This window comes from Macrobrachium rosenbergii, chromosome 16 (assembly GCF_040412425.1).
Source record: "Macrobrachium rosenbergii isolate ZJJX-2024 chromosome 16, ASM4041242v1, whole genome shotgun sequence".
Taxonomy (NCBI): domain Eukaryota; kingdom Metazoa; phylum Arthropoda; class Malacostraca; order Decapoda; family Palaemonidae; genus Macrobrachium; species Macrobrachium rosenbergii.
In genome coordinates, this window is record NC_089756.1 from 36,458,514 (window position 1) to 36,485,730 (window position 27,217).

Here is a 27,217-nt window from a genome sequence, read left to right on the forward strand (position 1 = left end):
TCAGGAGAGTCCCTCTCCCTCTAAAATCACACTAGGTAGGAAAGTGGGTAGTGAGGAATAGGGGCGTGGGGGAGGGGAAGTGAGGGAGGGAGGTTGGGGGGCGGGGGAGGAATCAGCTTCACAATGATTGTAAACAACATTAATAAAAATCAGTAATCCGTACAGTCAGTTAATTCAATTTGTTTACAGTAAAGATCATATCACTACTTTGTATTTTTTTTTAAATCTTAATTTCAATAGAAACTGTGCATACAATTAACAACGGCTTTAGCCCGACGTGACAGACACAGAATCCTTTCTTCCAGCAAAACCACTTTTCTTTTTACTCTTCTTCTTCTTCTTCTTGTAAAAGGAGATGGATAGCGAAGAGAGGCAGAGGCAGCAGCAATTTACACAAGAATGGAAACTCAAAATACGTAAAACATTTCAACACAAAATCTCAAAGAATTTTTTTTTTTAACAGGAATTCGTAATCAAATTGTCAAAAACATCCTTTCTATGTAGAACATCATACTCACGTCTTTATTGGTCACCATTATCGCTATTTTCTTCTTGATCATTTTCAAATAACGCAAATTAAAGTCAATTTAAAAAAAAAAAAGTACGAGCGCAAAATTTTTTATCTTGAGTAGTGACCCTCTTCGATCGATCCATCGCGGGAAGGAAACTTTTATTTACTACTGAATTAGTCAGGGCTAAATCTCTTTTAATATTAATCGGCAGTGCTTTCTCTATTTCATATCATACAGAGAGACAGAAACTTTTTATATATATTACACAGTGTTCGCTTTCGAATAAATCTCGGCTTCTAACCAAACACGTCCTTTGGGATTACTGATTTATCTCTGCAACAAAGAAGTGTGTACAAACGAGCCAGGTTTTGCTTCATTGACCTATTTGCTTTTGCCTTTTTTTATTTCGTTTTTGTTTTGTTTATTTAGCAGCACGCGTTGATTCAGCTTGAGTACTCTTGTATTATTATTATTATTATTATTATTATTATTATTATTATTATTATTATTATTATTATTATTTACGATTATACCTTTTTATATCCTTTATTTATTTTACCCTGTCGTGATAAAAACCCCCTGGCCCCAAAGTGACATCTGGTACAACCACATCTGTCGCCATGTTATTTTCAAGAAGTACCCCGAGCCAGAGATTGGAGGAGGAAATGAACCAACGCGCAAAAAACGCGCGCGCGCGCGCATACACACACACGCACGCAAACACACTTTTACACGCACACGCACACACACACACAAACACAAGCGCGATTCCGGTCCTTCAGAGGCCGTGCGACATTAAGAGAGCTACGTAGGTTCCCTATCCACAACAAAGATCAATTATTGAGCCTTAACGTCGCAGGGCAGATAACGTCTAGTCACAGAATTTCTATAATGATCGGTTTCACCGTGAGGCAGGAAAAAAGAACAGTTTCCCAAACAGAAATCATGGTGTTGAAAACAGTGAATCATTGTAATAATAATAATAATTATGATGATGATAATGACAATAATAATAATAATAATAATAATGAAGGAATACTCTTTGAGATGAACAAAAGTCAGATATTTGGTGCAGAGATGGGGCTTTGTAATAATAACTGTGATTGTACAAATTTGGGATAAAACTTCCATAGCAGTTTTTTTTTCTTTCTTTCTTTATAATCTATCATTACATATACAAATATAAACTATCTTATTTACACTATTTACAACGGATAGAGAGAACAGTCCTAAATACAACACAGAGCTCGACCCGGCAGCCATTGACTTTTCTTTTAATTTTTCATGGTTTTCTCTTTCAGTCTCCAAAAACTGTCACGGCTTGGCTACGGCGGCGGCGGCGGCGGCGGCGGGGGGGTTTCGCAAAGGCGTATTCTTTCCACTATCTTTGGTTTATTGATAAAAAGAGGACTCGGCTAAAAGTCCGCATTAAACTGATAATTAAAGCCCAGGGCACTGGATAACACATTACGAGAAAGGGTGAAATGGAAGGGAAGGGAGGAGAGAGGGAAGGGGAGAAGGAAGGAAGGGAATGGTGGAGAGGCGAGAAGAAAGGGGTGGGGGCGGGAGACGGGAGGGGGGGTCGTATTGATAGGTGGGGTTAATGGGTAGGGGGACGCGGGGGCGATGTTGATCCATATGTTTTTTTTTTTTCCTAACTTCTTGATCCCTAAGGTAGAGCATTATTATATCCTTGATCCCTAAAACGAACTGAAGTTTGACTCATTCTTTAATTATTTTTTTTTACTTAATGGAGGATAAATAAGCGTCACTGTTAGTTATACCTAAATGAAAATAATAATAATAATAATAATAATAATAATAATAATAATAATAATAATAATAATAATAATAATAATGGTTAAACCGACTTTCTTCTTGAAATGTTATTGTAGGGATGAGAGGTTTTGGGGAGGGAGGGTTTATGAGTAGAAAGAGGATAGTTAGCCCGATGCATTACTAACCCAGTAGGGATCCAATATTCAAGATTTTTTCTTTAAACGTTGTGTATAAGATATTTTCTATTATGGCACACACCAACCTTTTCACTACGGAACACCAAATTCCATAACTTATAAAAAAAAATCTGAAGAAAAAAATCAAATTGGAAGCTTCTTCAAGTGTGAAAATAATACTCTATAGCCTACAACGAATTAAAAAAAAAAATTCCAAGCAAACTAGCATACTAGCCCTAAGTTACACAAAAATAATAACATTGTACGAGTAAACAATAAGAGGAATGTAGCCGAAAAAATAAGAAAATAATATTTTTTGTTTGGAAAAAAAATATTCGATGCATTTTGGAAGCAACCTATACCAACCCAGCGGAGAAGCGAGAAGTCTCACCGGGATTTCAGAAAAAAAAAAAAAAAAAAAAGTCGAGAAGGAAAGATAGAAATCAAGGAACGTCGAGATGAAATCGAAGCAAATTAAGATAATACTGATGTGACCAGCAGAGGGGACTTATATTCCTATATATAAAAAAAAGAAATGATTAAAAAAAATGTAACAAGATTTCACGCACTTCTGCCAAAAAGTAGGCGATTATGATGATGACATCAGTTTCCTTGACGGTCAAAGATAACTCCGTGCTTTTGGTAAAGTGGGTAAAACCTTAACTACAAAAAAATATATATATTATATATATATAATAAGCTTCTATTCTTCAGCAAAACTCGAAAGGTAATCCTAATAAACTTTTTCAATCAAGCAGTCCTGGGAAAATCTACCGAAATGTTACTAATACCTCCACGTCGGACCACTTCCTTAGTATTCATAAATGAAACGAATCTTTCTTAAGCTTTACCTATGCAAGCTTCGCCCTAGAATGTCCACTTAAATTTAACAAATATGTTTGGTATTAGCTGTGGCTCCCAGGATGTTGTCTTTACTCTGGGGGGGGTTTCAAATCCTGAGGAAGTATGGGACGTTTGAAATATGAAGGTCATAAGCATCGTCTACACTTAAGGTCGCTTTGGTAACTGAAATAACTTACAAATCAAGCCTTACGTACCGATTTTGATTACGCTGAAATTAACAGGTTTCCCTCAAAGAAAGAACCAATAATTTACAAGATAATCATAGTAATAATAACTGTTTAAGGAACTTTATCACTGGCAAGGAAAGGGCGTTTGAGAACTGGGTGGAAACCTCTGCTTGTGCGTTCGTAATGATTTTACTGTCCTTGTTCAGTCTTTGACTGATGAAGTTCAGAGTCAGATCTATGACGCGCCAGAGAACGAGTCATTATATCTATGATTTTAGCCTCTAATGACTATATACTTAAGAGAAAAATTTCCTTGTTTCCACTTCAGAGAAAATCCTATTCTCTCATTAAAACAAGCATATCCTTGGCATAAGGAAAAATCAAAGTAAGCTTAGAAAACAGACAGATTGCAAAAAAGATGAGAACTTAACAAATGTAACAATTCAGCAAGTCAACTCCTAAAATGAACAAAAAGGTTATTTTTATTTTATATTTTTATGCTCTCCTCGTCAAATCTTAAAAAAATCATTTTCACTATTGTGCAATCTTCATGTATCTTGAAGCAAAACACTGGATACCATTTGATTATTATAACATTTTTTTTGCAGCAGCAACCATCTGCAAGCACAAAATTCACGTCCCTGAGGTAAAAGGGTGTAGCCATCTTTGCACCAAATAGCTTGAAAAACTTTTCTTTCTGACTAACCAATATAAATTAACAATCTGGCTAAACTTTCCATTGCTGTTAACTTAAACCTCAAAACATTTTGAATTTATAGATAAAACAGAACTAACAAGGAGATCAAGGAGATGTTTTCCCCACTCAGTCTCTATTTCCAGTACACAAAATAAAGAGAAATAGCGTAAGGGAAGACCTATGTCAAATCACAAGAGCGTTGAGCAAAAAAAGATACATTCGGGGAGAAATCAATAACTTAACATTTTCCCTTGACGTTCAGTAACACTTTTATGGGTCTCCTTCCGAGAAAACATAATTTGGTTGGTAATAAATATTCAAGTCTATTTCTGCTATTTTTTCTGCTCAAACTCAGGGGATCACAACTCAGCTGTTGGTAGCTCTAACGTGGCACTATAGTTCGGATGTGGCACCCTTCTGCCACTCTTGTGACCAGTTAAGGTAAGACAACATACAATACACAACACATAACATCAATAGGAACAATGGGCCGAGTGTCCGCGTGCTGCTCCTTGTGGCTACCGCTGCTGCTGCTCTCACCACCGTACAACACACAGGACTAGCATGTCAGAGTACCCATACCCTGTGGGCTTAAGAGGGGTACTGTTCACTGGGAAGTCACATGACGCGAGGTGTGGGAATGTGAGGGCTACACCACTCGCCCTGCTACTGCCACTGCATCTGCCGGGGGTCAGGTAGGTGGCGCTGGTGCTCGTGGCGGTGTCCCAGGACCATGTATTGACATGGAAGATGGCCAAGGTGGTACTGTTGGGTCAAGAGGGCCGGATACCCCTCTCAACAACAGCGGAGGTGGAGGGCAGCCTGAGGAGACCCATGGATGAGTGGCCGTCCTGGGAAACCCCAGTGCAGGAGGAGGGAGGCCCTGAGCCCCAGGTGGTGGCAGCTGGGGCGTGACAATGGGGGCCCAATCTCAAGATCCGACGCCTGATAAGTTAGATGAATCGCCTGTGTCCTCATTGGAGGGGTTTGCAGCAGGAGTAACATTAAAGTGAGGAGAGAATATGCTACCAGACTTGGAGGAGTCGTCACTGATAACGGGAGTAAAATGTAGGCCCTTGTAATCAAGGCCTTCATGGCCTCCAGCAGTTAAAGGAGGAAACAACCCTTTTTTATTTTGATTCACAACACATTTTCTCATGTGCTTTTCAAGAGTTGAGGCAACACTGAAGGGCATATCGCAAAATCGGCAGCGGTACACATCCTTGCCATGACGGCCGTGAGTTTTCATGTGCCTTGTTAGCTTTGAACTCTGGGCACAAGCATAACTGCAAAGGTCACACTTGTATGGTTTTTCACCTGTATGCGATCGACGATGAACAGTTAAATTTGAACAATTTTTGAACACTTTTCCACAAAATTCACAGGTATCATTCCTCTTGCCCTCTCTCTTTGTTGGTGGAGCTAAGGAGAGCGGAGTTCCAGGTGCAGAACTTGTACCTGGCTTTGGTAGACTAACAGGAGTGTCAGTTGCTTTTAAAGAGCTGTCGCTCAGAAGTTTTCGGTGCAAGAAGTTGTTTTCTGTTGTAGGAAGTCCAGGGAATAAATCCCTGGGAGTTGTTCCTGACCCAGTTAAACTTGGGAGCCAAAGACCTGCGTAAAGACTGCCATCCCTTGGGGCTCCTACTAATCGCTTCTGGGCATCATATGGATGATCAAATGCACCAAGTAGGGTTTGATGTGCGAGATCAAGATTAGGTTGTGTAGCCAGAAGACCCTTGCTTAAATCTTCCCTAAGTTTTATGGTCTTCTCAATCCCATTTGTGTGAAGTTTTTCTCCATCCTTTCCAATGTGATGGTGAGCTATGCGGCCTGATTCTTTCAGAGCTTGGTGGTAAGCTTCGCTGTATGCAGATATATTTGCCAGGCCAAATTTGTCCATCAATTCACCTACAACAGACTTTTGCTGATCAGCTTTGCTAACTTTGTAGCTGTCACAGTTACTTGATGAAACACTTTGTGCTGAGGTAACTGGGGTTGTTTTTGAAGTTGTTGAAAGGTCCTCTGGTTCGTCATCGCAAATGTCATCCTCAATTATATCTTCTTCTTCATCTGCACTCTCACAGACTGATGGGTTTTCTTCTTCTTCATCAATTTCTTCTTCTTCCTCTTCCTCTTCTTCATCTTCTTCCTCATCGTTGTCATCCTCTGTCTGAGGGCGTGATGAGTCTGGAGATGCACTCTCTGTATTTGAGCTTTTCTTGTGAGCTTTCATATGTATCCGGAGCTGCTGTGGTGTTGGTAACATTTCATCACATTTAGGACAACGAATCTCCTTTTCTCCCGTATGAATTACTTGGTGAATGGCCAAGTTACTCTCCCACCTGAATCCCTTATTACATGTTGAACACTTGAATCTCTTATCTAAGGAAGTTTGTCCAGGGTCGCTTGAAGTGGGAGTTTGTGAAGGTGCCAGAGAAGAGGGAGTGGGTGCATTTGGAGAAGAGAATGGGGGCGTAGGTAGAGGTTTACGTGGTGAAGTGGAGCTTGTGGGGCTTGTGGTTCCTGCGAGCTGTCGAAGTCTCTGCGAGTAAAAATCGAGATTGGGATCACCGCCTGAAGTTAGGGGCGTGGGCGCTGCATGGCGGGGTGCACCCAGCCCGGGGTCAAGAAAGGGCGGCCTTTCAAAGTGTGGAGGTAGCAAAGCAGGATTCAGACGAAGACCCTCTTGTAAAAGCTGGTCCATTCGAAAATCGTGACCAGGCCTTACGAAAGGTGGTGTAAGCCCAGGTGGGAAGGGGGCACGAGCATCCCCTAGTGGCATACGCAGTAAGTTGAAGGGATGAGATGGGTCCAGCAAAGGTGTTGTCACTGGAGGGTGAGGGGGCAAGGGTGTTGCACCCGAAGTTACTGGAGGAACAATTTTGCTGAGATCCACTTTGGAAAGGTCAACCTTTGTTATGTCCACCTTTGTAAGGTCAACCTTGGATGGGTCGAGCAGTTGCAAAGGAGGTGGGTGTGGGCCTGTTGAGGTCGTTGCAGTGGATGAGACTGAAGCCAGAGGCGAAGAATGCGATGGTCTTGGTGGGCCTGGTGGCGTCGTGGGTGCCGTGAAAGACGAGGCACCGGAGGCCTCTTGGTATATGATGATGCCGTGGGAGGACTGAACGTGTTGCACCAGTGACCACGCTGATCCGAGCACTGCTCCACACGTACCACACACGTACCGGGCAGGTTCTGCAAGAGAGGGCAGGTTTTAGTATATTACGAACAGAACTGAGTATTAACACACAGCTATTAGAAATCTGTTTTACATCTGACAAAATTCATGTTATGAATATTTCAGTGTATAATTAATTTGTACCTAACTTGTGAGCAAATAAATAATGATAATATAATATAACAGCTAACTTGTGAACAAATAAATAATAATTTTAATATAATATAACAGCCATTAGTACTCATTAACGTGATAAACTTCTCCCTTCATAAGGTATAAAGATGAGATTTCTGAAAAAATTAAGAAAAATCATGTAGAAAGAGAGAGGAAAAAAAAAGAATGGAGGAAAGAACTGTCACATTCGCCCCTCGGCTAATCTTCTCCCAGAGCCTCTAGAGACGCTCTCCTCCTGTCGATACAATTCTAGCATGAAAGGACAATGCAATTTTCGGCGGCCTCCACCACCTACTTATACAACTGACCAGCCATAATGCATCACCGAGTCCCGAACCCTGGGTTCTTGGCTACGCTTTCGGCACTGAAGCCGCTCAACCTATCCGTCCCATATACGAATGAGCCGATAATTTTCGAAGGACGAGGATAAAGCAGTGTTAAGGAGACAACGCGGGGCTAGAAAACGGAAGAGTTTCGCGAAAGCAGAGGAAGGAGACAAGTCCGAGTAACGAAGTCAAGCGAAAGGTTTCGGAGGCAGGCGGTCCCGATGGCTTGATGTCCTTCGTTCCCCACAGCAAAACTCTGGAGAAACTTTCCATTCGGCATCAAGTAACACATATTGAGAGTTACACTGGAGGATATAATGCATAAAAATGTTGTTATTTCTTTTCAGGAAAAAGGGAGAAGAGGAGGAGGAGAGCGTAAGAAGAGATGGGTGCGGTGTTGTTCCCTGTGAAAATCATATACTCGTAAATTGCGGAGCTTTTTTTTTTTTTTTTTTTTCTTTTTTTAGATCTCGGATCGCCCGCCTTTCTTTCCGCGCAGTGATTGTTACGAAAATATTAGTGGACTGAATATGCTTTTATGTAAATTAGTATAGAAACTGTTTAAGAGATTCTGTAGTTTTCGTTTCTTAAAATCGCCATAACTATATAAAAAATATAATTTGGCTATAATAAATTTTGTTGCTAATCCTTTTTTTTTATTCTGAAAATCTCAAAAAAAGGGTAAAGACACGTGTAGATTTTGATTTAAATCAATATTATAAAAGGGATTATCCACGCCTGCATGATAAATGCATGAGAGAGAGAGAGAGAGAGAGAGAGAGAGAGAGAGAGAGAGAGAGAGAGACGATAAGCGGAATGGGCATTAGACCATGCGTAACATATACCTATTTCACCGTAATTTATTTCCGATTTCCACAACGATATGTACACCTGTCGGTATGCAATGAGCGCGAGACACCATCCTCCCGTGAGAGAGAGAGAGAGAGAGAGAGAGAGGAGGGGGGAGGGAGGATGGGCTTTCTCTGCCCTTACATACGCGACTCTTTCCAAAGGTTGGATAGGTTTGCCGCTACGAACATGCCATGCAAGGTCAGCCGAGCATGAGCTAGTGACCACGATTTTGGCAACACTGTCCTCCGCCCCGACACGGACGCTGAACTTGCAGGAGGTCTTTTCCGCGTTCGGATGCCAATCTCTCTCTCTCTCTCTCTCTCTCTCTCTCTCTCTCTCTCTCTCTCTTCTTACAACTTGCGTATTTATAATGAGAAGCATATGGTAATGTGTGTGTGCATATATATATATATAAATATAAATATATATATAATATATAAATATATATATATATATATATATATATATATATATATATATATATATATATATATATATATATATATATATATATTGGGTGTTAATATTTTGTCACAGGTTTATCAACACACATCCCCAAATATGCACAACTACACTCACAGGAAAATCTTTTGGTGGAAATATGCCTCATATTTATTCGCTTAGTTTTTCTTTTTTACACGATAAAATCTTTTGGCAAGCTATTCAGTAAACAAAGTTGGAATATTTTGCGTTTCCTTCAGTGCAGGAATATGTGCTGATTTATTTATTAATTATTATTATTATTATTATTATTATTATTATTATTATTATTATTATTATTATTATTGTCGTCTTGTTGTGATTGTCATTTTTTCAATTTTGCCGATGAAGGTTTATCTACGTTTATGATAGACTGCCTACATTTGCATACGCTTTTAATTATTACATTATATACTTAAAGTGTAAGCGCTTAAATAAGTTACATAATCTTATGTTTACAAACATGATTAAATACACAATTGTATGTAAAAATGTCAATACAGCAAAACAATCGATGATTTGAATGGAATACCTGGTTACTGAGAGAGAGAGAGAGAGAGAGAGAGAGAGAGAGAGAGAGAGAGAGAGAGAGAGAGAGAGCTCTATACTTAGAGGGGTTATATTGGTGGGAGATGGGAGTCACGGGTAGGGGAAGGCAGTCAAGTAGGGTAATAACATCTCCATCAGGACACCCCCTTCCCCCCTACCCTTAACCTTCCCCTCCCCAACGCCCCCACCCTTCATTTTGCTTTTTCCCCTTCATTTTTGAGCGATATCCGAGGGGAGACAAGTGAGAGGAAGCCGACCTGAGGGGTGGATATTGGACATACCTTCCAACATACCTCGCATATTTTCTGCCAATCTGTGCCACACAGGACAATCTCATAGCTCGGCCTCCGTCCCCCTTAAAAACTATTACCTTTAACAACGAAACAACACACATGGCTCGTTCAGGAGGCTTCAGAGGTGCGCCAGGTTAGAAGGCGCTATATGACGTTCAGGAGGCTTCAGGTGTGCCGGACTAGAAGGCGCTACGACGAACGAACGATCGCCCAAGTAGGACTCTTCAGGAACGAGTCAGTGGGTGTTGGGGTGATAAACACGAATATAAGTAGACCGTATCCTAGAAAAAGTTGCAGTTGAAAAGTGATAGATTTTTTACACCGAGATGGAACTGAAGCAAACGGCAGCCACGGACTGTACATTCTTCATGGAGATTCCTACAGCCAACAAAATAAAGCAATTGGCGGTGACGGGAGCGCTTTCTTGCACTTTTGACAAATAGATATAGGAACTAAACCCTTGAGGGATGAGGGATACTAGATTTCCATTTTCGCGCTGGAAAAAAATGAGGATATTTTTCAGTATAGAGGATGGCATGCCAATCGACTTACCAAAGGCCTTTGGTAGCCCTTTGCTTGGTCTGGTTCTGAAAGCAATGTTTTGCTCTCTTTTTTTTTTCATCTGTTTGCAATGTTGGTAATATATTGAAACTGGATTTCCAATAATTTTTTTCTTGTATTTTGTCTCGGTGGTCTCTGACTGAAGAGAGAGAGAGAGAGAGAGAGAGAGAGAGAGAGAGAGAGAGAGAGAGAGAGAGAGAGAGAGAGAGAGAGAGAGAGAATGGGGGAATCTCAATTGAATTTGACTTTTATTCAGCTCGTTTTGGTGCCTCATTTTTCGAACTGTTGTGGCATATACGTTACCTGGGCTGTAACGTAACAAAATATTTTCCATTCCTAACTCAATAACTAGAGTAAGTCGAAAAAGGATTCATACCCTTGTGGGTTATGTTACCTCCCGTAACATTAATGATCCACCTTACTAATAATTACCTATGGTTATGAAAGCGTAAAAACGCCAGATGTTAACAAATTCAATATATCAACCCGTAAGACCATGCAGAAGTGAAGAGTAAACAAAACTAAGGAGAGATCAAGTATTAAAATTATGCCGAAGTTTCTTCGGCGCAATCGAGTTTTCTGTGCATCGTATAATCAAGGCCACCAAAAATAGATCTATCTTTCGGTGGTCTCGGTATAATGCTGTCTGAGCAGCGGCCCATGAAACTTTAACCACGGGCCGGTGGTGGCCTGGCCTTTATCGTTGCCAGATGATTATGGCTAACTTTAACCTTAAATAAAATGAAAACTACTGAGGCTAGAGGGCTGCAATATGGTACGTTTGATGACTGGAGGGTGGATGATCATCATACCAATTTGCAGCCCTCTAGCCTCAGTAGTTTTTAAGATCTGAGGGCGGGCAGAATAGTTTTCTTTTACAGAAAACTAAAAACAGCATCCATGATACCTGCTTACTCGCAACCACTCAAAATGAAATGTAAACAACATACGGGATGCTCCAGCTGCTGACCTTTCAGAAAAGACTGCAATATTAACGACCAATCAGGGGAGACGCACTCCGACACGGAACATGAAAACTATAGTAGGACGAACGACGGAAGAATTGGGATGTATTCGGCCGCGATAATCTTCAAAAGAAATGAGAGAAGAGGAACGGAGAAAAAGTATACAATAAAAAAAAATAGGTTAGTTATGAGAGACAAGGTAACGTTATTCTTTTCTCCGATTATTATCAAGTTTCAAAAAGCATAAGAGTGTTGGAAAGTGATCTAAATCTGAATGGCTACCGGAACTTGATTTTGAAATATTCTGAGGTTCGACGCACTGAAATGATTTCCAAGGTTTAATAACCAGTTTGGAAACATTTCTAGTAAAGAGTGAGAGGCTGTTTGACAAGCATGCTAAGGGTTGACGAATTATTAAAGCAGAAGAAGAAGAAAGAAGAAGAAGAAACATCTGAACAAAAGCAGCAGAGGCAGTAAGAGGGAAAGCAGGAAAAGCAGTCCGGATTCGCTGGAACGATCACAAGGACTCGACTGGCTAAAGATTAAGAAAAAAAAAACACACACAAAACATGTCCAGCCCCTTTAGAATGACTGACTTTGCTCATGCTGGAGTTCCAGGGTTGACATGTTCACTCATTATGAACACACACGCACACATACATATATACAGGCATACACACACACACACACACACAAGCAGCTAAAAGATAGTTGACGTGTTACGACGAATCTAGGTCATTCAGATATTAATTTGTATTGAAAATCTCGGGGAAAATGTTTGAAAAGCCTGGCCTATGAGATTTGCATTTTAAAAGTCACACAATTTAGCCGTTAAAGAATCACGTTTATATATATAAAAAAAAACTGTTATTAAAAAGAATCAAGAGTATTTGGATTAAATGCGTCACGGCAATTACTAATCAGGCAATCAAGGTCAAAAAGGTCACGAACAAATGCGGTCACAGAGTGCCCCGACTTTTATTCAGCTTGAAAATATCTTTTTATTATTTTCCATCACAACTAATCTTCCCTTATAACTCTAAACAGAAGCCAGCAATGTCACGAGTCATAAAGGCGTTTTAGTGAACAAAAGCGAAATGACTGCCAAATAAGGTCATTGTAACCTCTAATCGCAAATAAAAAGGGGTAGTATGAACGCCATGACGTAGTAATGTACGTTATTTGTCCGTATTAACGGGTAATGCGCGTCCGGACTTGAGAGAGAGAATAGTGGGAACCCATAGCCGACCAAGGAGAGAGAGAGAGAGAGAGAGAGAGAGAGAGAGAGAGAGAGAGAGAGAGAGAGAGAGAGAGAGTTTCACCTCTTTCTTCAAAGTTCGTAACGCTGACGTAAATAATAGACGCCATGATGACCTTCATTTGTCTTGATGAGGGAATCCTTTAAGGATGAGATTCAAGGCGGTGGGCAAGTGGTCTTAATCCTTATTAATTGAGTAAGGAGAAGGGCCTTGTCTAACGTGAGTTCCTTCGTCAGGAACCAAAATGTATATATATATGTAAGAGTTGGATCGGCGGTCGTGTTGCACAGCATCACAGCATAAATTCTTCGAGTTATTCAATAATAAATACAACAACAAATAATAATAATAATAATAATGAACACCGCCTTCTACTGCCAGAAGTACATAGAAACAATGCAGTGTCTCGTAATAACTAAAAGTGTATCTATTAGTCTTCTGTAAAAGAAAACTATTGTGCCGGCTATGTCTGTCCGTCCGCACTTTTTCTGTCCGCCCTCAGATCTTAAAAACTTCTGAGTCTAGAGGGCTGCAAATTGGTATGTTGATCATCCACCCTTCAATCATCAAACATACCTGACTGCAACCCTCTAGCCTCAGTGGTTTTTATTTTATTTCAAGTTAAAGTTAGCCATAATCGTGCGTCTGGCAACGATATAGCACAGGCCACCACCTAACCGTGGTTAAAGTTTCATGGGCCGCGGCTCTACAGCATTATACCGAGACCACTGATCTATTTTCGGTGGCCTTGATTATACGCTGTACAGAAAACTCGATTGCGCCGTTTCTCGGCGCATTTTTACTTGTTTTCTTTTTAGATCAAAATAATTACCTTTGGCGTCGATGACCACAGCTGCTGCAACGCCAATTTAAAGATATTACCAAATCAGTCAACCACGTAATTCCATACACACGAAATCAAAAGACAGACTCGACGAACAAGGAGAGAGAGAGAGAGAGAGAGAGAGAGAGAGAGAGAGAGAGAGAGAGAGAGAGAGAGAGAGAGAATGAATATCTCTGCAATGTAGTATTAGAGAAGGAATTGACACCCAAAAGGAGAATCATTGCAATGAACAGAGAGAGAGAGAGAGAGAGAGAGAATGTCTCTGCAATGGGGTAATAGACAGAAGAAGAACTGACACCCAAAAGGTGAATCAATGCAATGAACACAGAGAGAGAGAGAGAATAGCGAAGGATGAAGGCAGGATGGGGGATGGCCACCGGAATCTAGTCTGCCACAGCCGATAATAAGAAGCACATTAGATCGCACTCCCGCGGCTCGGGAAAGGAGATCGGAAACCATAAAAGTGAGCGACTGAGCAATGATGCGTTGGCGGAACAATATCGGTGACACGATATAATGTCGAGCTTCAGGATGACGCCGCCCATCTCTCTCTCTCTCTCTCTCTCTCTCTCTCTGTTCATTGCAGTGATTCTCCTTTTGGTGTCAGTTCTTCCTTTGTCTATTACCCCATTGCAGAGATATTTCTCTCTCTCTCTCTCTCTCTCTCTCTCTCTCTCTCTCTCTCTCTCTCTCTTTCTCTCTCTCTTTCTTTGTCCAAATCGAGTCCTGACCGACTATATTATTTTGAGGGCTATAACGCTATTCAGTGCAGTTACTCGTATCCCTTTGTGTGTCGTGAAAATTGGGGGAATCCTACCATATTTAGCCCATATTTTCAGGAGAGAAGTCTTATTACCTACTTAGTACGACCTCTCTGAAGCTTTTTAAGCTTTGATTTCCCTAAAACTGCTTCGTTATTAGCCATGAATTTTAGCTGTCATGCAGGTGATGTTAATGCCTGTTTGTACAACCCAAATAAAAGTTTATACACCATTAGAGAAATTCCAGGAGAAAGTTCAGGGCTGAAAGCAGCGATAACCAACGCCCAGTTGACTGTCTGGAAAGTATTTAGCGTCGAAACAAACTTCTCACGAGTTGTATAATTGAAAATTGATGTAGATTTTGAAGGTTAAGTTCTTTAATTACATTTTTACACTTTATTCGATATTCAACAAGTATTTAGTATCAAAACAATCTTCCCATGAGTTGTATAATTGAGATTTGATGTAGAATTTCAAGATTAATAGTTCTTTAATTACTTTCTCCCCAAGTATCTTCCCATATGCTGTGCACTCAAGGGATTCGAAACCAACAGCGGAATTTATGACATCCAAACGACCCAAAGCAATATAGCGACTGACAATAAAGTTATCGTCAGCCTCTTCCTCATCATCATCATCAGCAAGGACAACAAGAACACATGCGACAGGGATCATAGCATCAAGATGATGGAATTAATCCCAATTCTAATCACTAAGTCGATCTTCCGCTCCTTATTAATCATGTGCTGCCGAGTAATCATTACCAGAGACAGTGACAGACCACATCATCGCTTTGGCTCAGACCATCATATGGGTCTTCTTCGATACGAAGACCCTCCCTCCCTCCCTCCTCCCTTCCTCCTCCTCCTCCTCCTCCTCCTCCTCCTCCTCTTCTTCTTTTTCTTCTTCTTCGTGGGAGGATGTTTAAGGGAAAGAAGGCCTTTGTTGTAAATTGTGGAAAGTCGGTTGTGCTGTCTCAAGCGTTGCGTTGCTTTTGATTGTGTGTGGGATTCCAGTCGAGGCCGAATTAGAAATAGCGTCAAGGTGTAGTAAGTTTAGTCCAGTCTCTCTCTCTCTCTCTCTCTCTCTCTCTCTCTCTCTCTCTCTCTCTCTCTCTCTCTCAGGCCCACCAAGGTCTTCCAAGAGGTCCATAGCGCATGATGCTGCCACGACTCCGTCGGCCTTCTTCTGGTCTTAATGGGAATTCCGTGGTCAGGTCTTCGGCGGGGCCTTTTGTTGTGCTTCGCTGAGGCCCGTCTCTCTCTCTCTCTCTCTCTCTCTCTACAAAGATTGATGTTACATAAGAATGTTTGTTTGCGTTTTGCGCTCTCCCTGTCACTTCGACGGTCTTGTGTTTACTTTGTTAGTCGGTGAATGATCCTTTGTCTTTGGCAGGAAAAAAAATATACCTATGGGTGTGTTTTCCTTTCACATGGTCGCTCAAAACCTCCTCCATCATTTTTTCTCGAAGATTTTCACCCGTACGGACAAACACGCACATACACGCTCTCTTTTCTTCCTTCCTCGCCGCCCCTTAACCCCGAGATACTGTATATACATCTAGACCCCTCCTCTCCCCCAACTCCAGACTCCCCCCTCCCTCCTCTCCCCCAACTCCAGAACCTCCCACCCCACCCAACACCTCCCCCCAATTGACCTCGTGACCACATGATGAACACCCATAACCCCACTTCAATGTTACCCCATTTGATATCTCTAGCTGTCACTCTCTCCGTTCCTTCTTTTACACACGACGGTTTTTTTTTTTATTCTCTGTAATTTCTCTATTTTCTCAACATCTTCATCGAGATCTGCTTTCGGTGGATTTCTCAAACACACTCTATACCTTTTTTTTAATTATTGCTTCTCGTTGGCAAACGTTTGCGAGAAGAAAAAAATATGAAAAAATGTGTAAACACACTTTATATCTTTTTTTTAATTATTGCTCCTCTTTGGCAAGCGTTTGCGAGAAGAAAAAAAATATGGAAAAATGTGTAAAAAAATGAAAAGAAAATTCATTCTTGTCAGACCAGTGACCGTAGAGGGCAGCTCTGTAAGCAGGCTTGAAGATCACTTACGGCGTTTCTTTCCAGTCACGAATATGCAATGATCGCCCCTACGTGATTCCCCCCCTAACAGCATCAATTACTCCATAAGGTTCGATTCCTTTGCAATAACTGCCCAGTGTCACCGTTATAATGTGGCCTTTCATCATACGGAGTATGTCAGTAGGGTAAGGCAAATGTTATCTTAGCGTGACCCCTTCTAGGAATGCAGTTAAGAAAGTTATACATCTATCGCGTGTGAAGCCTTCTTGAGGTTATGATAATAATAATAATAATAATAATAATAATAATAATAATAATAATAATAATAATAATAATAATAATGTGCATTAAATCAACCCCATCGCCGTACAGAAATACAGAATGCTTATAGAATAGAGTTGTTTCCACGAGATGATAGATATGTCTTCCTAAGTAATGTGGACTATTCTAATAATCTCTCTTACAGCCACAATGTATGTTTTTGCCTTCATGCTCATTGATCAATGTCAAAATGAGGCGTAAAGACGAGAGAGAGAGAGAGAGAGAGAGAGAGAGAGAGAGAGAGAGAGAGAGAGAGAGAGAGAGAGAGAGAGGTCAGTTCTGATGAATGAGCGAACAGATACGTTTTTTTTTCTTTTTAACTTGCCCTATGACATCTGGTAACGTCATGGCGTCTATCTATCTGCGATCGTGATGTTTTAATTCAGGTTCCTTCAAGTGTCTCCATCAGCCCATCATTTTCCTCGTTATGATACCGAACCCTTCCATCCTCATTTTCCATCTCTGTTCCATCTTCATCGAAATGCTGTATCAACCTTTCATTTCCAATCACTTTCCGTTCGTTCTCACTCTTTCCCACCTGTTTTTGGGGGCTGGCCATTTTGATGCCAGCCTTGTGGGCGGCGGTCAAAATTAGAGGGGCGAGATTAGACCTCCTATTACTCGTAGGCCTATGCTGCCCACCCTTACTGGCCCTCTTCTGCCCTCAGGGCATCACAAAAAGAATAACATAGAGTTATTCACATGCCCATAATGACTAATATGCAAGAATAATAAAAATTTTGGTTCATTCAATTCAACTTATGGGATTGGCCATTGTAACTTCGTTGCTGGGACAATCTGCGAGTAATTGACAGGTTAACTCAGGTGATGACATTCTGGGTGCATTATCCCCATATAGGATAAGTTAGCTTTGCATTATCCCGAATTACGCTAAGTTAACCGTAAGTTGGGGAGCGAAGACGTGGCTACATAATTAGTCGGGTCGTAATGAAGTAACAGTTTTGAATTTAACTAATTTCACGTGTTTTAGTTTTCTGAAAAGTTAACTATTGTGCCGGCTTTGTTTGTCCGTCCGCACTTTTTTCAATCCGCACTTTTTCTGTCCGCCCTCAGATCTTGAAAACTACTGAGGCCAGTCATCAAACATACCAAATTGCAGCCCTCTACCCTCAGTAGCTTTTATTTTATTTAAGGTTAGATTTAGCTATAACCGTGCGTCTGGCAACGATATAGGCCAAGCCACCACCATGCCGTGGTTAAAGTTTCACGGACCGCGGCTCATACAGCATTTAACCGAGACCACCGAAAGGTAGATCTATCTTCGGTGGCCTTGATTATACGATGTACAGAAAACTCGATTGCGCCGAAGTAACATCGGCGCATTTTTTACTTAGACATTTCAAAATCGTTCATTCATATGCGAGCAAAAGCGAACGAATGGTGTGGGCTGATGCCGTGGGTTAAAACTGTGGGTGTGGGTGTGGTGATTACAGGGTGTGGGGCTTTAGTGTAAACACACAGGTCACCCACCTAGTCATTAGATCGTATGAGGGGGAGGGGGGGGTTCCTGAATTGTTTGTGCGCTGTGGAGAGACTGGGCAGTTTCGAACTCCCATTCCTTTGACTTCATTATACCTGAAAATCATCACCATCATCACCATCACAAGATCATCATCATCATCACCATCGCAAGATCATCATCATCACCGTCACATTATCACCATCATCTTCACCATCACATTATCATCATTATCATCATCACATTATCATCATCATCTTCACCATCACATTATCATCATCATCACCATTACATTATCATCATCATCACCATCACATTATCATCATCATCGCTCCCAACACCATGTGACACAAAGGGCCTCTTGTGGGAATCCGCCATTCATGTCTTCCCTGGGCTTTCACTTCCATAAATCTCCGCTCATCTCCAGCCTCCGTTCCACAGTCCTCATCCCAACAGATCTGGGCATTTCAACTTTTCTGGTGTCCAAGAAATCTCACAACTAACACCATCTAGTACTAAAACCATCTAGCTGATATATTAATCAAAAAGCCACATACGAATGAGCGCCAGCTTAGTGTAGAGTAGAGTAAATGGTCAAAATTTCTTTTTTCATAAAGAACTGAATGAAACCGTCAGTACACAAAGGAAAAATGAAAATGAAAACTGTAAAATATGAAGAATGCAAAAGGTCACCAAGAGAAACCTTTCCCAAGTCGTGACACGAAGATTAGATTAGACAAAGGGGATAATGAGGTGGCTATCCACGTAGGTATATTTGTGTGTGTATATATATATATATATATATATATATATATATATATATATATATATATATATATATATATATATATATATATATATATATATATATATATCAAAGCAACTGGACTGACAAAGTACAGGCATGTGTAAGGAATTTTTTTTTTCAGAAGTGCACAGGTAACTGAGCCTCCAAAACGGGAATGCCTTTGACTAGCGTTACAAAGACAGTGGTTATTAATGCCTGAAATATATTTCTGTTGGTAAATAACAACGTCTAATTTCACAGAATCTCTGGATCATTGCTGGAAAAAGTAATGATTACTAGCTAATTAAGGGGCTCCTAATAAACGTTCAAAGACTTCGCTATGATGAGAACTCTTTTGACAGAGTCCAGCGTTTTGGTTCACCCTTTAGTTGTCCAGCTGAGAGAATCTGGCGTGAATAAAATTAGAGTAAAAAGCAGCAGAACAACATATGCAGATTTCCCAAACTACATGGAATTCATGCCATGTCGTGAATGCATACAAAACGAAAATACAACTGTAACCAAAAAAGGTACACATGCCTTGACTTCCCACCATGTTAGATGCATGGGAAAAGAAGAGGCCTATGCCCATTTAATCTCTCTCTCTCTCTCTCTCTCTCTCTCTCTCTCACTGTGCCAGGTCTCTGCCTCTTCTTCCTCCTCCTCCTCCCCCCATTACCTGAGGATAAGGATTCGGTATGTTTACCTGGGGAGGCTACATGATAACCAGTCGTATAGGGCAAGGCCTTGTGCCCCTACTCAGGGCATCCCGCTGAAAATACCTCAGCCGCCTCCTCCTGCTTCTATCCCAAGCACCATCAATCATTCGTCTTCACGATACATTAGTGAAGGATATATTTATGAAGGCCTATTAACGAAGGACAGCAGGATTCAAGTTTTTAGTTGGCCTAGTGTTGTGTTAAGATTATTTTTATATGTATATATATATATATATATATATATATATATATATATATATATATATATATATATATATATATATATATATGGTAGTTGTACATGCGACTGTTACACGCGCGTGATTGTATGCATTTTACTAGAAGTAGTAACCCTCCCCACCTCTCTCTCTCTCTCTCTCTCTCTCTCTCTCTCTCTCTGTCCAAGTGATGGTCATCACGAGCGGCGGCGAGGTTCAAGAAGTGAAGATGCTACAACCCACCATTATGTGAGGCTGACGTACGTGAGATGGGCGGATGGGCGGCAGATGTCGAAAGCCAGTCCCCGACGGACACTCACGCACGTACGAACGTTCTCATGACACCACCACCACCACCACCACCACCGCTGCCGCCAACGCAGCAGGATGTCACCGTTATCAAAATGTCACTTTCGTGATTCTCGAGGAACTGAGATCGTCACAAGAAAATGGATCCAGTCGTTAAAAAGAATTCACTTTCCGTATGAAGGATTTCGTGTATGGGACCACGAGTGGATCCTCTGGATGGAATTCTAAAATGAAAATAAATGAAACTATATTATCAATTAAAGATAATAGTCGTTGTACATCAATGCTGGGAGGCTTTCGGTAATGGCACCTCCATGATTGCTGCATTCTCAGGGACGGAATCCTTTGACGATCGAAAACAGGACATTTTACGATTCAAAATAGATCAACGCTTTGCTCACGTACATATCAGTGAGGAATTCGCCGCACACCTGATAGATAGCAGTTGATTAGCAACCTACAGGAATGAGAGCCACCCAACTGTCAGTGAGATAACGACCCAACTGTCAGTGAGATAACGAACAAAGTCAGGGGGCACTAACTGTCCATCTAACCACAATAACAACGACTGATCCAACAACCGGGTCTCTCTCTCTCTCTCTCTCTCTCTCTCTCTCTCTCTCTCTCTCTCTCTCTCTCTCTCTAACGACCAGTAGCCAAGGCACCTGGCAATTTGAAAGGCCGTGATTATGATGCCCCTTGTTCTCAACACTAACCAGACAACGTCGTCTGCAGTTTTTTATCCCGTTCTCGACACAAACTACGGACCACTGGTCATGTCCATGGAATTCTTCCCTGACGTCTCGGACATGAAAGTTAATAAAATAGGAAAAAAAAAAAAAAAGAATTATTATTATAATGGCCACTAGGACGAGAGCCGGCCGCAAGGGCGTAATTACACCTTAGGCTTAAGAGAAATGAAAATTGGCGCGGCGGTTCATCGTTACATTTCCAACAATTTTTACGACATGCAGTGATCAAAGTAGCATCATTAGAGGTTTTAAGTTAATAACACTGATAAAAGGAAATAGGATGGGAAAGACGCTCAAAAAAGACGAGAGAGAGAGAGAGAGAGAGAGAGAGAGAGAGAGAGAGAGAGAGAGAGAGAGAGAGAGAGAGAATTTCCAACATTTTTTTCGATATGCAGTGATCAAAATAGCATCATTAGAGGTTTCGAAATAATAACACTGAAAAAAGGAAATAGGATGGAAAAGACATTCAGAAGAGAGAGAGAGAGAGAGAGAGAGAGAGAGAGAGAGAGAGAGAGAGAGAGAGTTTTCAACAGCGTTTACGATATGCAGTGATCAAAATCAGCATCACTAGAGGTGTTTAATGAATAAATTTACTAAAGGGAAATAGGAACGAAATACTATTCAAAAGACACACACAGAGAGAGAGAGAGAGAGAGAGAGAGAGAGAGAGAGAGAATGAATTTTGTTTATAACCGACCCCTTCGCCTCTTGACTCCGCCGAGTCCAGAAAAAAAAAGAAAAAAAAGAAAAAAAAAGAGCACGACTGAGTATTTTAGAAAGTTATTATTAAGGTGGCGATGGATGATTTCCAGTAGCCCCATAATGGAGATATCGTGACACGCTCCAGGGAGCGCTCCGGCTGTTGCTGTTCCAGAGGACGCTCGCAAAGGGGATCAGGAGCGTCGCCACGCTCCTGATCCTTCTGAAATTATCTAATTGCGTTGAGTGTATATATTTTATATATATATATATATATATATATATATATATATATATATATATATATATATATATATATATATATATATATATATAATGTACATTTTATAGTTATGTATACACAAATATATATATATATATATTTATATATATATATATATATATATATATATATATATATATATATATATATATATATATATAGTATTACACAACAGTATATATAACATTGCACCTAATAGGAGAACTGTATCGACCACAGAAATGGGGAAAAAAGCTCTGTATATATAATTATATTACATGATATGTTATATATATGTGTATTATATAAATATGTGTGTATAATACACACACACACACACACATATATTATATGCATATATTTTATGTATATATCATGTTTTATAATTTAAAGTATACAACAGAGTTACTTATAATGAGAGAGAGAGAGAGAGAGAGAGAGAGAGAGAGAGAGAGAGACATGTGTATCGTTTGATGGTTCCCGAGACTTGGGCTGGAGTGTGGCACAGAGCAGAGGCTTCGTTTGATGATTCCAGAAGGGGTCGCTTAGGTAATATTCCAGACGAGCGGGTCCTTCCAGGCTCGTCACACACCCGCGGGCACCTATCCTCTTGGGGTATAGTTTCTCGGTCTCCTTCCTTATTCTCCTCCGGTTTCCTTGGCCTCATCTTCCTTCTCCTCCTCCTCCTCCTCCTCCTCCTCCTCCTCCTCCTCCTCCTCCTCCTCCTCCTCCTCCTCCTCCTCCTCCTATCCCGTCTCTCTTTCCTTATGCAATTTCCTCCTCCGACTTTCCATCTCGGTCCATAACGGGGAATAATTTTGCGAAGAATTGACTGATATTACTTCGACTTATTATTATTATTATTATTATTATTATTATTATTATTATTATTATTATTATGTATATATATATATATATATATATATATATATATATATATATATATATATATATATATATATATATATATATACATATATATATATATATATATATATATATATATATATATATATATATATATATATATATATATATATATATATATATATCTAAACATCCCAATTTATTTCCATTACCCATTAGAATCAGCTCTGACTCCGACATCACTCAGACCCAACGTTAGCATAATTACGTCTCCGAAAACGCATTAAAGAGATCCGTCCGAATCTTGGTCACCATTATAACATATCATATATCAGTAACAATTACACGAGTCCAGGAAAGCGAGGTTTGCGTGTGGAGTGTCCTTTCCAGCAGATATCAACATCGAGTGGCTATGACACGCCTGAGCTGGTCAATAACCATTCCAGTATTCAATGCGCGTCAATATCGCGGAATTTGCATCACTAATTATTACAGATATCATGTACTTATATTCTCCTATGTCACTGCAGGTTCATATGTTTTCCTGACACAGTCGTACAGGCATTCGCATCACTGTAGTTATTACAGATACCAAGTACTTATATTCACCTATGTCGCTGCAAGATAATTGTATGTTTTCCTGGCACAGTTACAGTCGTGTATTTTATGGGCATTTATACGAAAATGTCAAGTTATAAATACATACTTTGTCGGTGTAGTTTACAAATGGTCACTGCCATAAAGATTATAATTGTTCTGGTTTTACTCTTAAATGTATTGGATGGTCACTACGATAATTTTTCATATTAAGATTAGTTTCAATAATATTTTTGATACGACGGAAGGATAAGGCTGAACAATTAATAAAAATGGGGAAGTATTATGATTTCAGGATAGTTAACCAGCCATGACTAGAACCAGGATATTTACCAAAGATTTTTAAATTGTTCTCTCTCTCTCTCTCTCTCTCTCTCTCTCTCTCTCTCTCTCTCTCTCTCTCTCTCTCTCTCTCTCTCCTTCGTGTTCCTTTTCTCCAAAAGTACAGGACATGCCATTCAAAAGCTCTTCCATCAGACCCCTCGGGTCAACGGGCTCACGGTCAAGGTACAGCCCCAAAATCTTGGCGGTACCCATCCTCTACTTGGCTCTGTCCACCTCCAAGATGACTGACAAGAGGCATAAAGCATCTAGGTGTTAGAGGCAAGAGGTTTCATTTAACCTCTCTCTCTCTCTCTCTCTCTCTCTCTCTCTCTCTCTCTCTCTCTCTCTCTCACCACAGTAAAGAAGGAATCATTTATTCACCACTACATCTTTACAAACGTACGACAATGTCACTACAATGCCCTCACTATCTGCTGTAACCTGGACCCAGGCTCCACGCCCCCACCCCTCCCCATTTCTCACACTCTATCCCTCCCCTATCCATTATCCCCCTTCCACCCCCTCCCCAAACAACCTTCAGTTTCGCCTGCGCTTCGAGTTCATTAGATTAGCAGCGATTACCAATACCTTTAGAGTGAGTAGAAAAGTGTTGAACTCTGTGTGTGTGTGTGTATGTATGTGTGTGCGCGCGCGCGTGTGAATGTGTGAATGTGTGTGTGTGCGTGTGGCTCCCTTTCTCGGCCACCTGTCCCGATCCCATAGAATGAAAAAGAGACGCAATTTTTTCTCCATACTTGTTTATACAGGCCGTCGCGATGTTTTAAATGAACCTCACTGTTTTTTATAATCTCCCTGTGTTACACTAACAATTCATTACTCTTCATCTTGCGTAACCACCGCTGCTTCATGAATATGAGAAAGATATTACGGATCCAGGTATGTACAGACATCTTACGCTTATGTCACTCCACCTTGTAGCTTTAAATTTGCCAATAATGTAGGTTATATAGAGCCAGAAATGTGAAACGTAACAGATATATCGTAAAGGGAAATAATACGCGTATTAAGAATACCCTTCTTAAATACCCTAATTCTTACGAATACCCTTCCTAAATACTCTAATTCTTAAGAATACTTCATAAATACAGTAATTCTCAAGAATACCCTTCATAAATACACTAATTCTTAAGAATACGCTTCATAAATACACTGATTCTTAAGAATACCCTTCATAAATACACTAATTCTTACGATACCCTTCATAAATACACTAATTCTTAAGAATACCCTTCATAAATACAATGAATCTTAAGAATACCTTTCATAAATACACTAATTCTTAAGATACCCTTTATAAATACACTAATTCTTAAGAATACCCTTCATAAATACAACGAGTCTTAAGAATACCCTTCATAAATACAACGATTCTTAAGAATACCCTTCATAAATACAACGATTCTTAAGAATACCCTTCATAAATACCCTTCGCAGGTACACTAATGCTTAAGAATACCCTCCAAGAACCACCGCATCATACTCATATTCTTAACTAGACCCCGAGTACCCCAGCCGTCAAAATACCCTCTTAATAGCCATCCGATAGTGCCCTGTCACATCACTCATGTACCACGCGTCCATTCACATCAGAATAAATGTGACGACGAGGCTATGCGAAGGCCTCACCAGCAATTACCCCCGGGGGCATTCCGATATATTTTTAAGCGATTAATGGGCATCAGTCTATCCTCCGTCCATCTGCCAAGACTGAGATGACCCCCGGATGCCTTTGTAGCGATGAGTAGCCGGAGAGGACACTGTCTTGACAATGTGCTGTAGAAGAGCTTGTGTCGAAATGCAGAAGAGCTTATTTAAAAAAAAAAAGCTTCTAATTATTGAAGAGAAAATTTTAAAACTTCACGTTCTGGGAGAGCTCATTTTAAAACTTAGCAGTATAGAAGAGCTGATTTTAAAGCTTCACAGTATAGAAGAGCTGATTTTAAAAACTTCACAGTATAGAAGAGAAAATTTAAAAACTTCGCAGTATAGAAGAGCTAAATTTTAAAATTTTGCAGTATAGATGAGCTGATTTTTAAAACTTCACAGTATAGAAGAGCTAATTTTAAAAACTTCGCAGTATAGAAGAGCTGATTTTAAAAACTTCGCAGTATAGAAGAGCTAAATCTTAAAATTTCGCAGTATAAAAGAGCTAATTTTAAAAACTTCGCAGTATAGAAGAGCTGATTTTTAAAACTTCGCAGTATAGAAGAGCTAAATTTAAAAACTTCGCAGTATAGAAGAGCTGATTTTAAAAACTTCGCAGTATAGAAGAGCTAATTTTAAAAACTTCGTGGTATAGAGGAGTTATGTCCAAACTCTTCACAGTGTAAAAGTACTCATTCAAAACAAGCTTTGCCGTACAGAAGAGCTGATTCAAAAAATCATCACGATATAGAAGAGCTAATTGAAAAACTTCACTATAGAAAGAGCTATGTCAAAAACCCACTGCAATGTAGAAAAGTTATTCAAAAAAGGTTCACAATATAGAGGAGTTAATTAAGATAAATTCACAGTATAGAAGAGAAAAGATTTCACAATATAGAAGAGTTATTTCAGAAAAAGCATCACAACATAGAAGAACTATATCGAAACACTTCACAACATAGAAACCGTCCCACAGCATAGAAGAACCACGGTCAAAATCCACATATCGAAACGGTGCCAGGGAATGCTTTGTATGGGGAGTGCCACTTTTTTTTACCCCTCGGTGCCACTATTTTTTCATCAGGCTGATTTCTCCATATCATTATAGATGCAATAAAAAAAAAACATACTCCTGTGTCCGTCATGATGGGAGTCAACTTAAAGAGGCCATTTGGCTCTGACCCCTAAATGGGGTATGGCATGACAGCCTCGTGTTTGTGTGTGTTACATGACCAGGAGGAAAATGATGATAACGATAGTGATGATGATGATGACAGTGATGACGATGGTGGCGGTGAGAGTGATGGCAGTGATGATAGTGATATTGATGATAGTAATGAGGATGATGGTGGTGAGTTATGCCAGTGACGATAGTAATGATGGTGACAGTGGTGAGTGATGATAGTAATGATGGTGACAGTGGTGAGTGATGATAGTAATGATAGCGATAGTGGTGAGTGATGATAGTGATGATGATGGTGAGAGTGATGGCAGTGATGATGGTGATATTGATTATAGTGATGACGATCATGTGGTGAGTTGTGACAGTGATGATAGTAATGATGGTGACAGTGGTGAGTGATGATAGTAATGATAGTGACAGTAGTGAGTGATGATAGTAGTGAGAGTGATGACAGTGATGTTGATGACGATGATAGCGATGGTGATAGTGGTGATGCTGATGATGATAGTAATGGTGATGGTGATAAAGTGAAAGAGGATGATGGCGATT

General features: G+C 40.2%; 1 protein-coding gene across 1 annotated transcript in view; it reads right to left on the reverse strand.

The window, feature by feature from the left end:
- Positions 1-3,977: 3,977 nt before the first annotated feature.
- LOC136847306 (B-cell lymphoma/leukemia 11A-like) overlaps positions 3,978-27,217 on the reverse strand; it is a 100,133-nt gene continuing 76,893 nt past the window's right edge. The window contains exon 3 of the mRNA XM_067118861.1: positions 3,978-7,390. Within this exon, the coding sequence (XP_066974962.1) occupies positions 5,127-7,390 (2,264 nt within the window). The 3' untranslated portion in view covers positions 3,978-5,126. The remainder of the gene's footprint in view (positions 7,391-27,217) is intronic.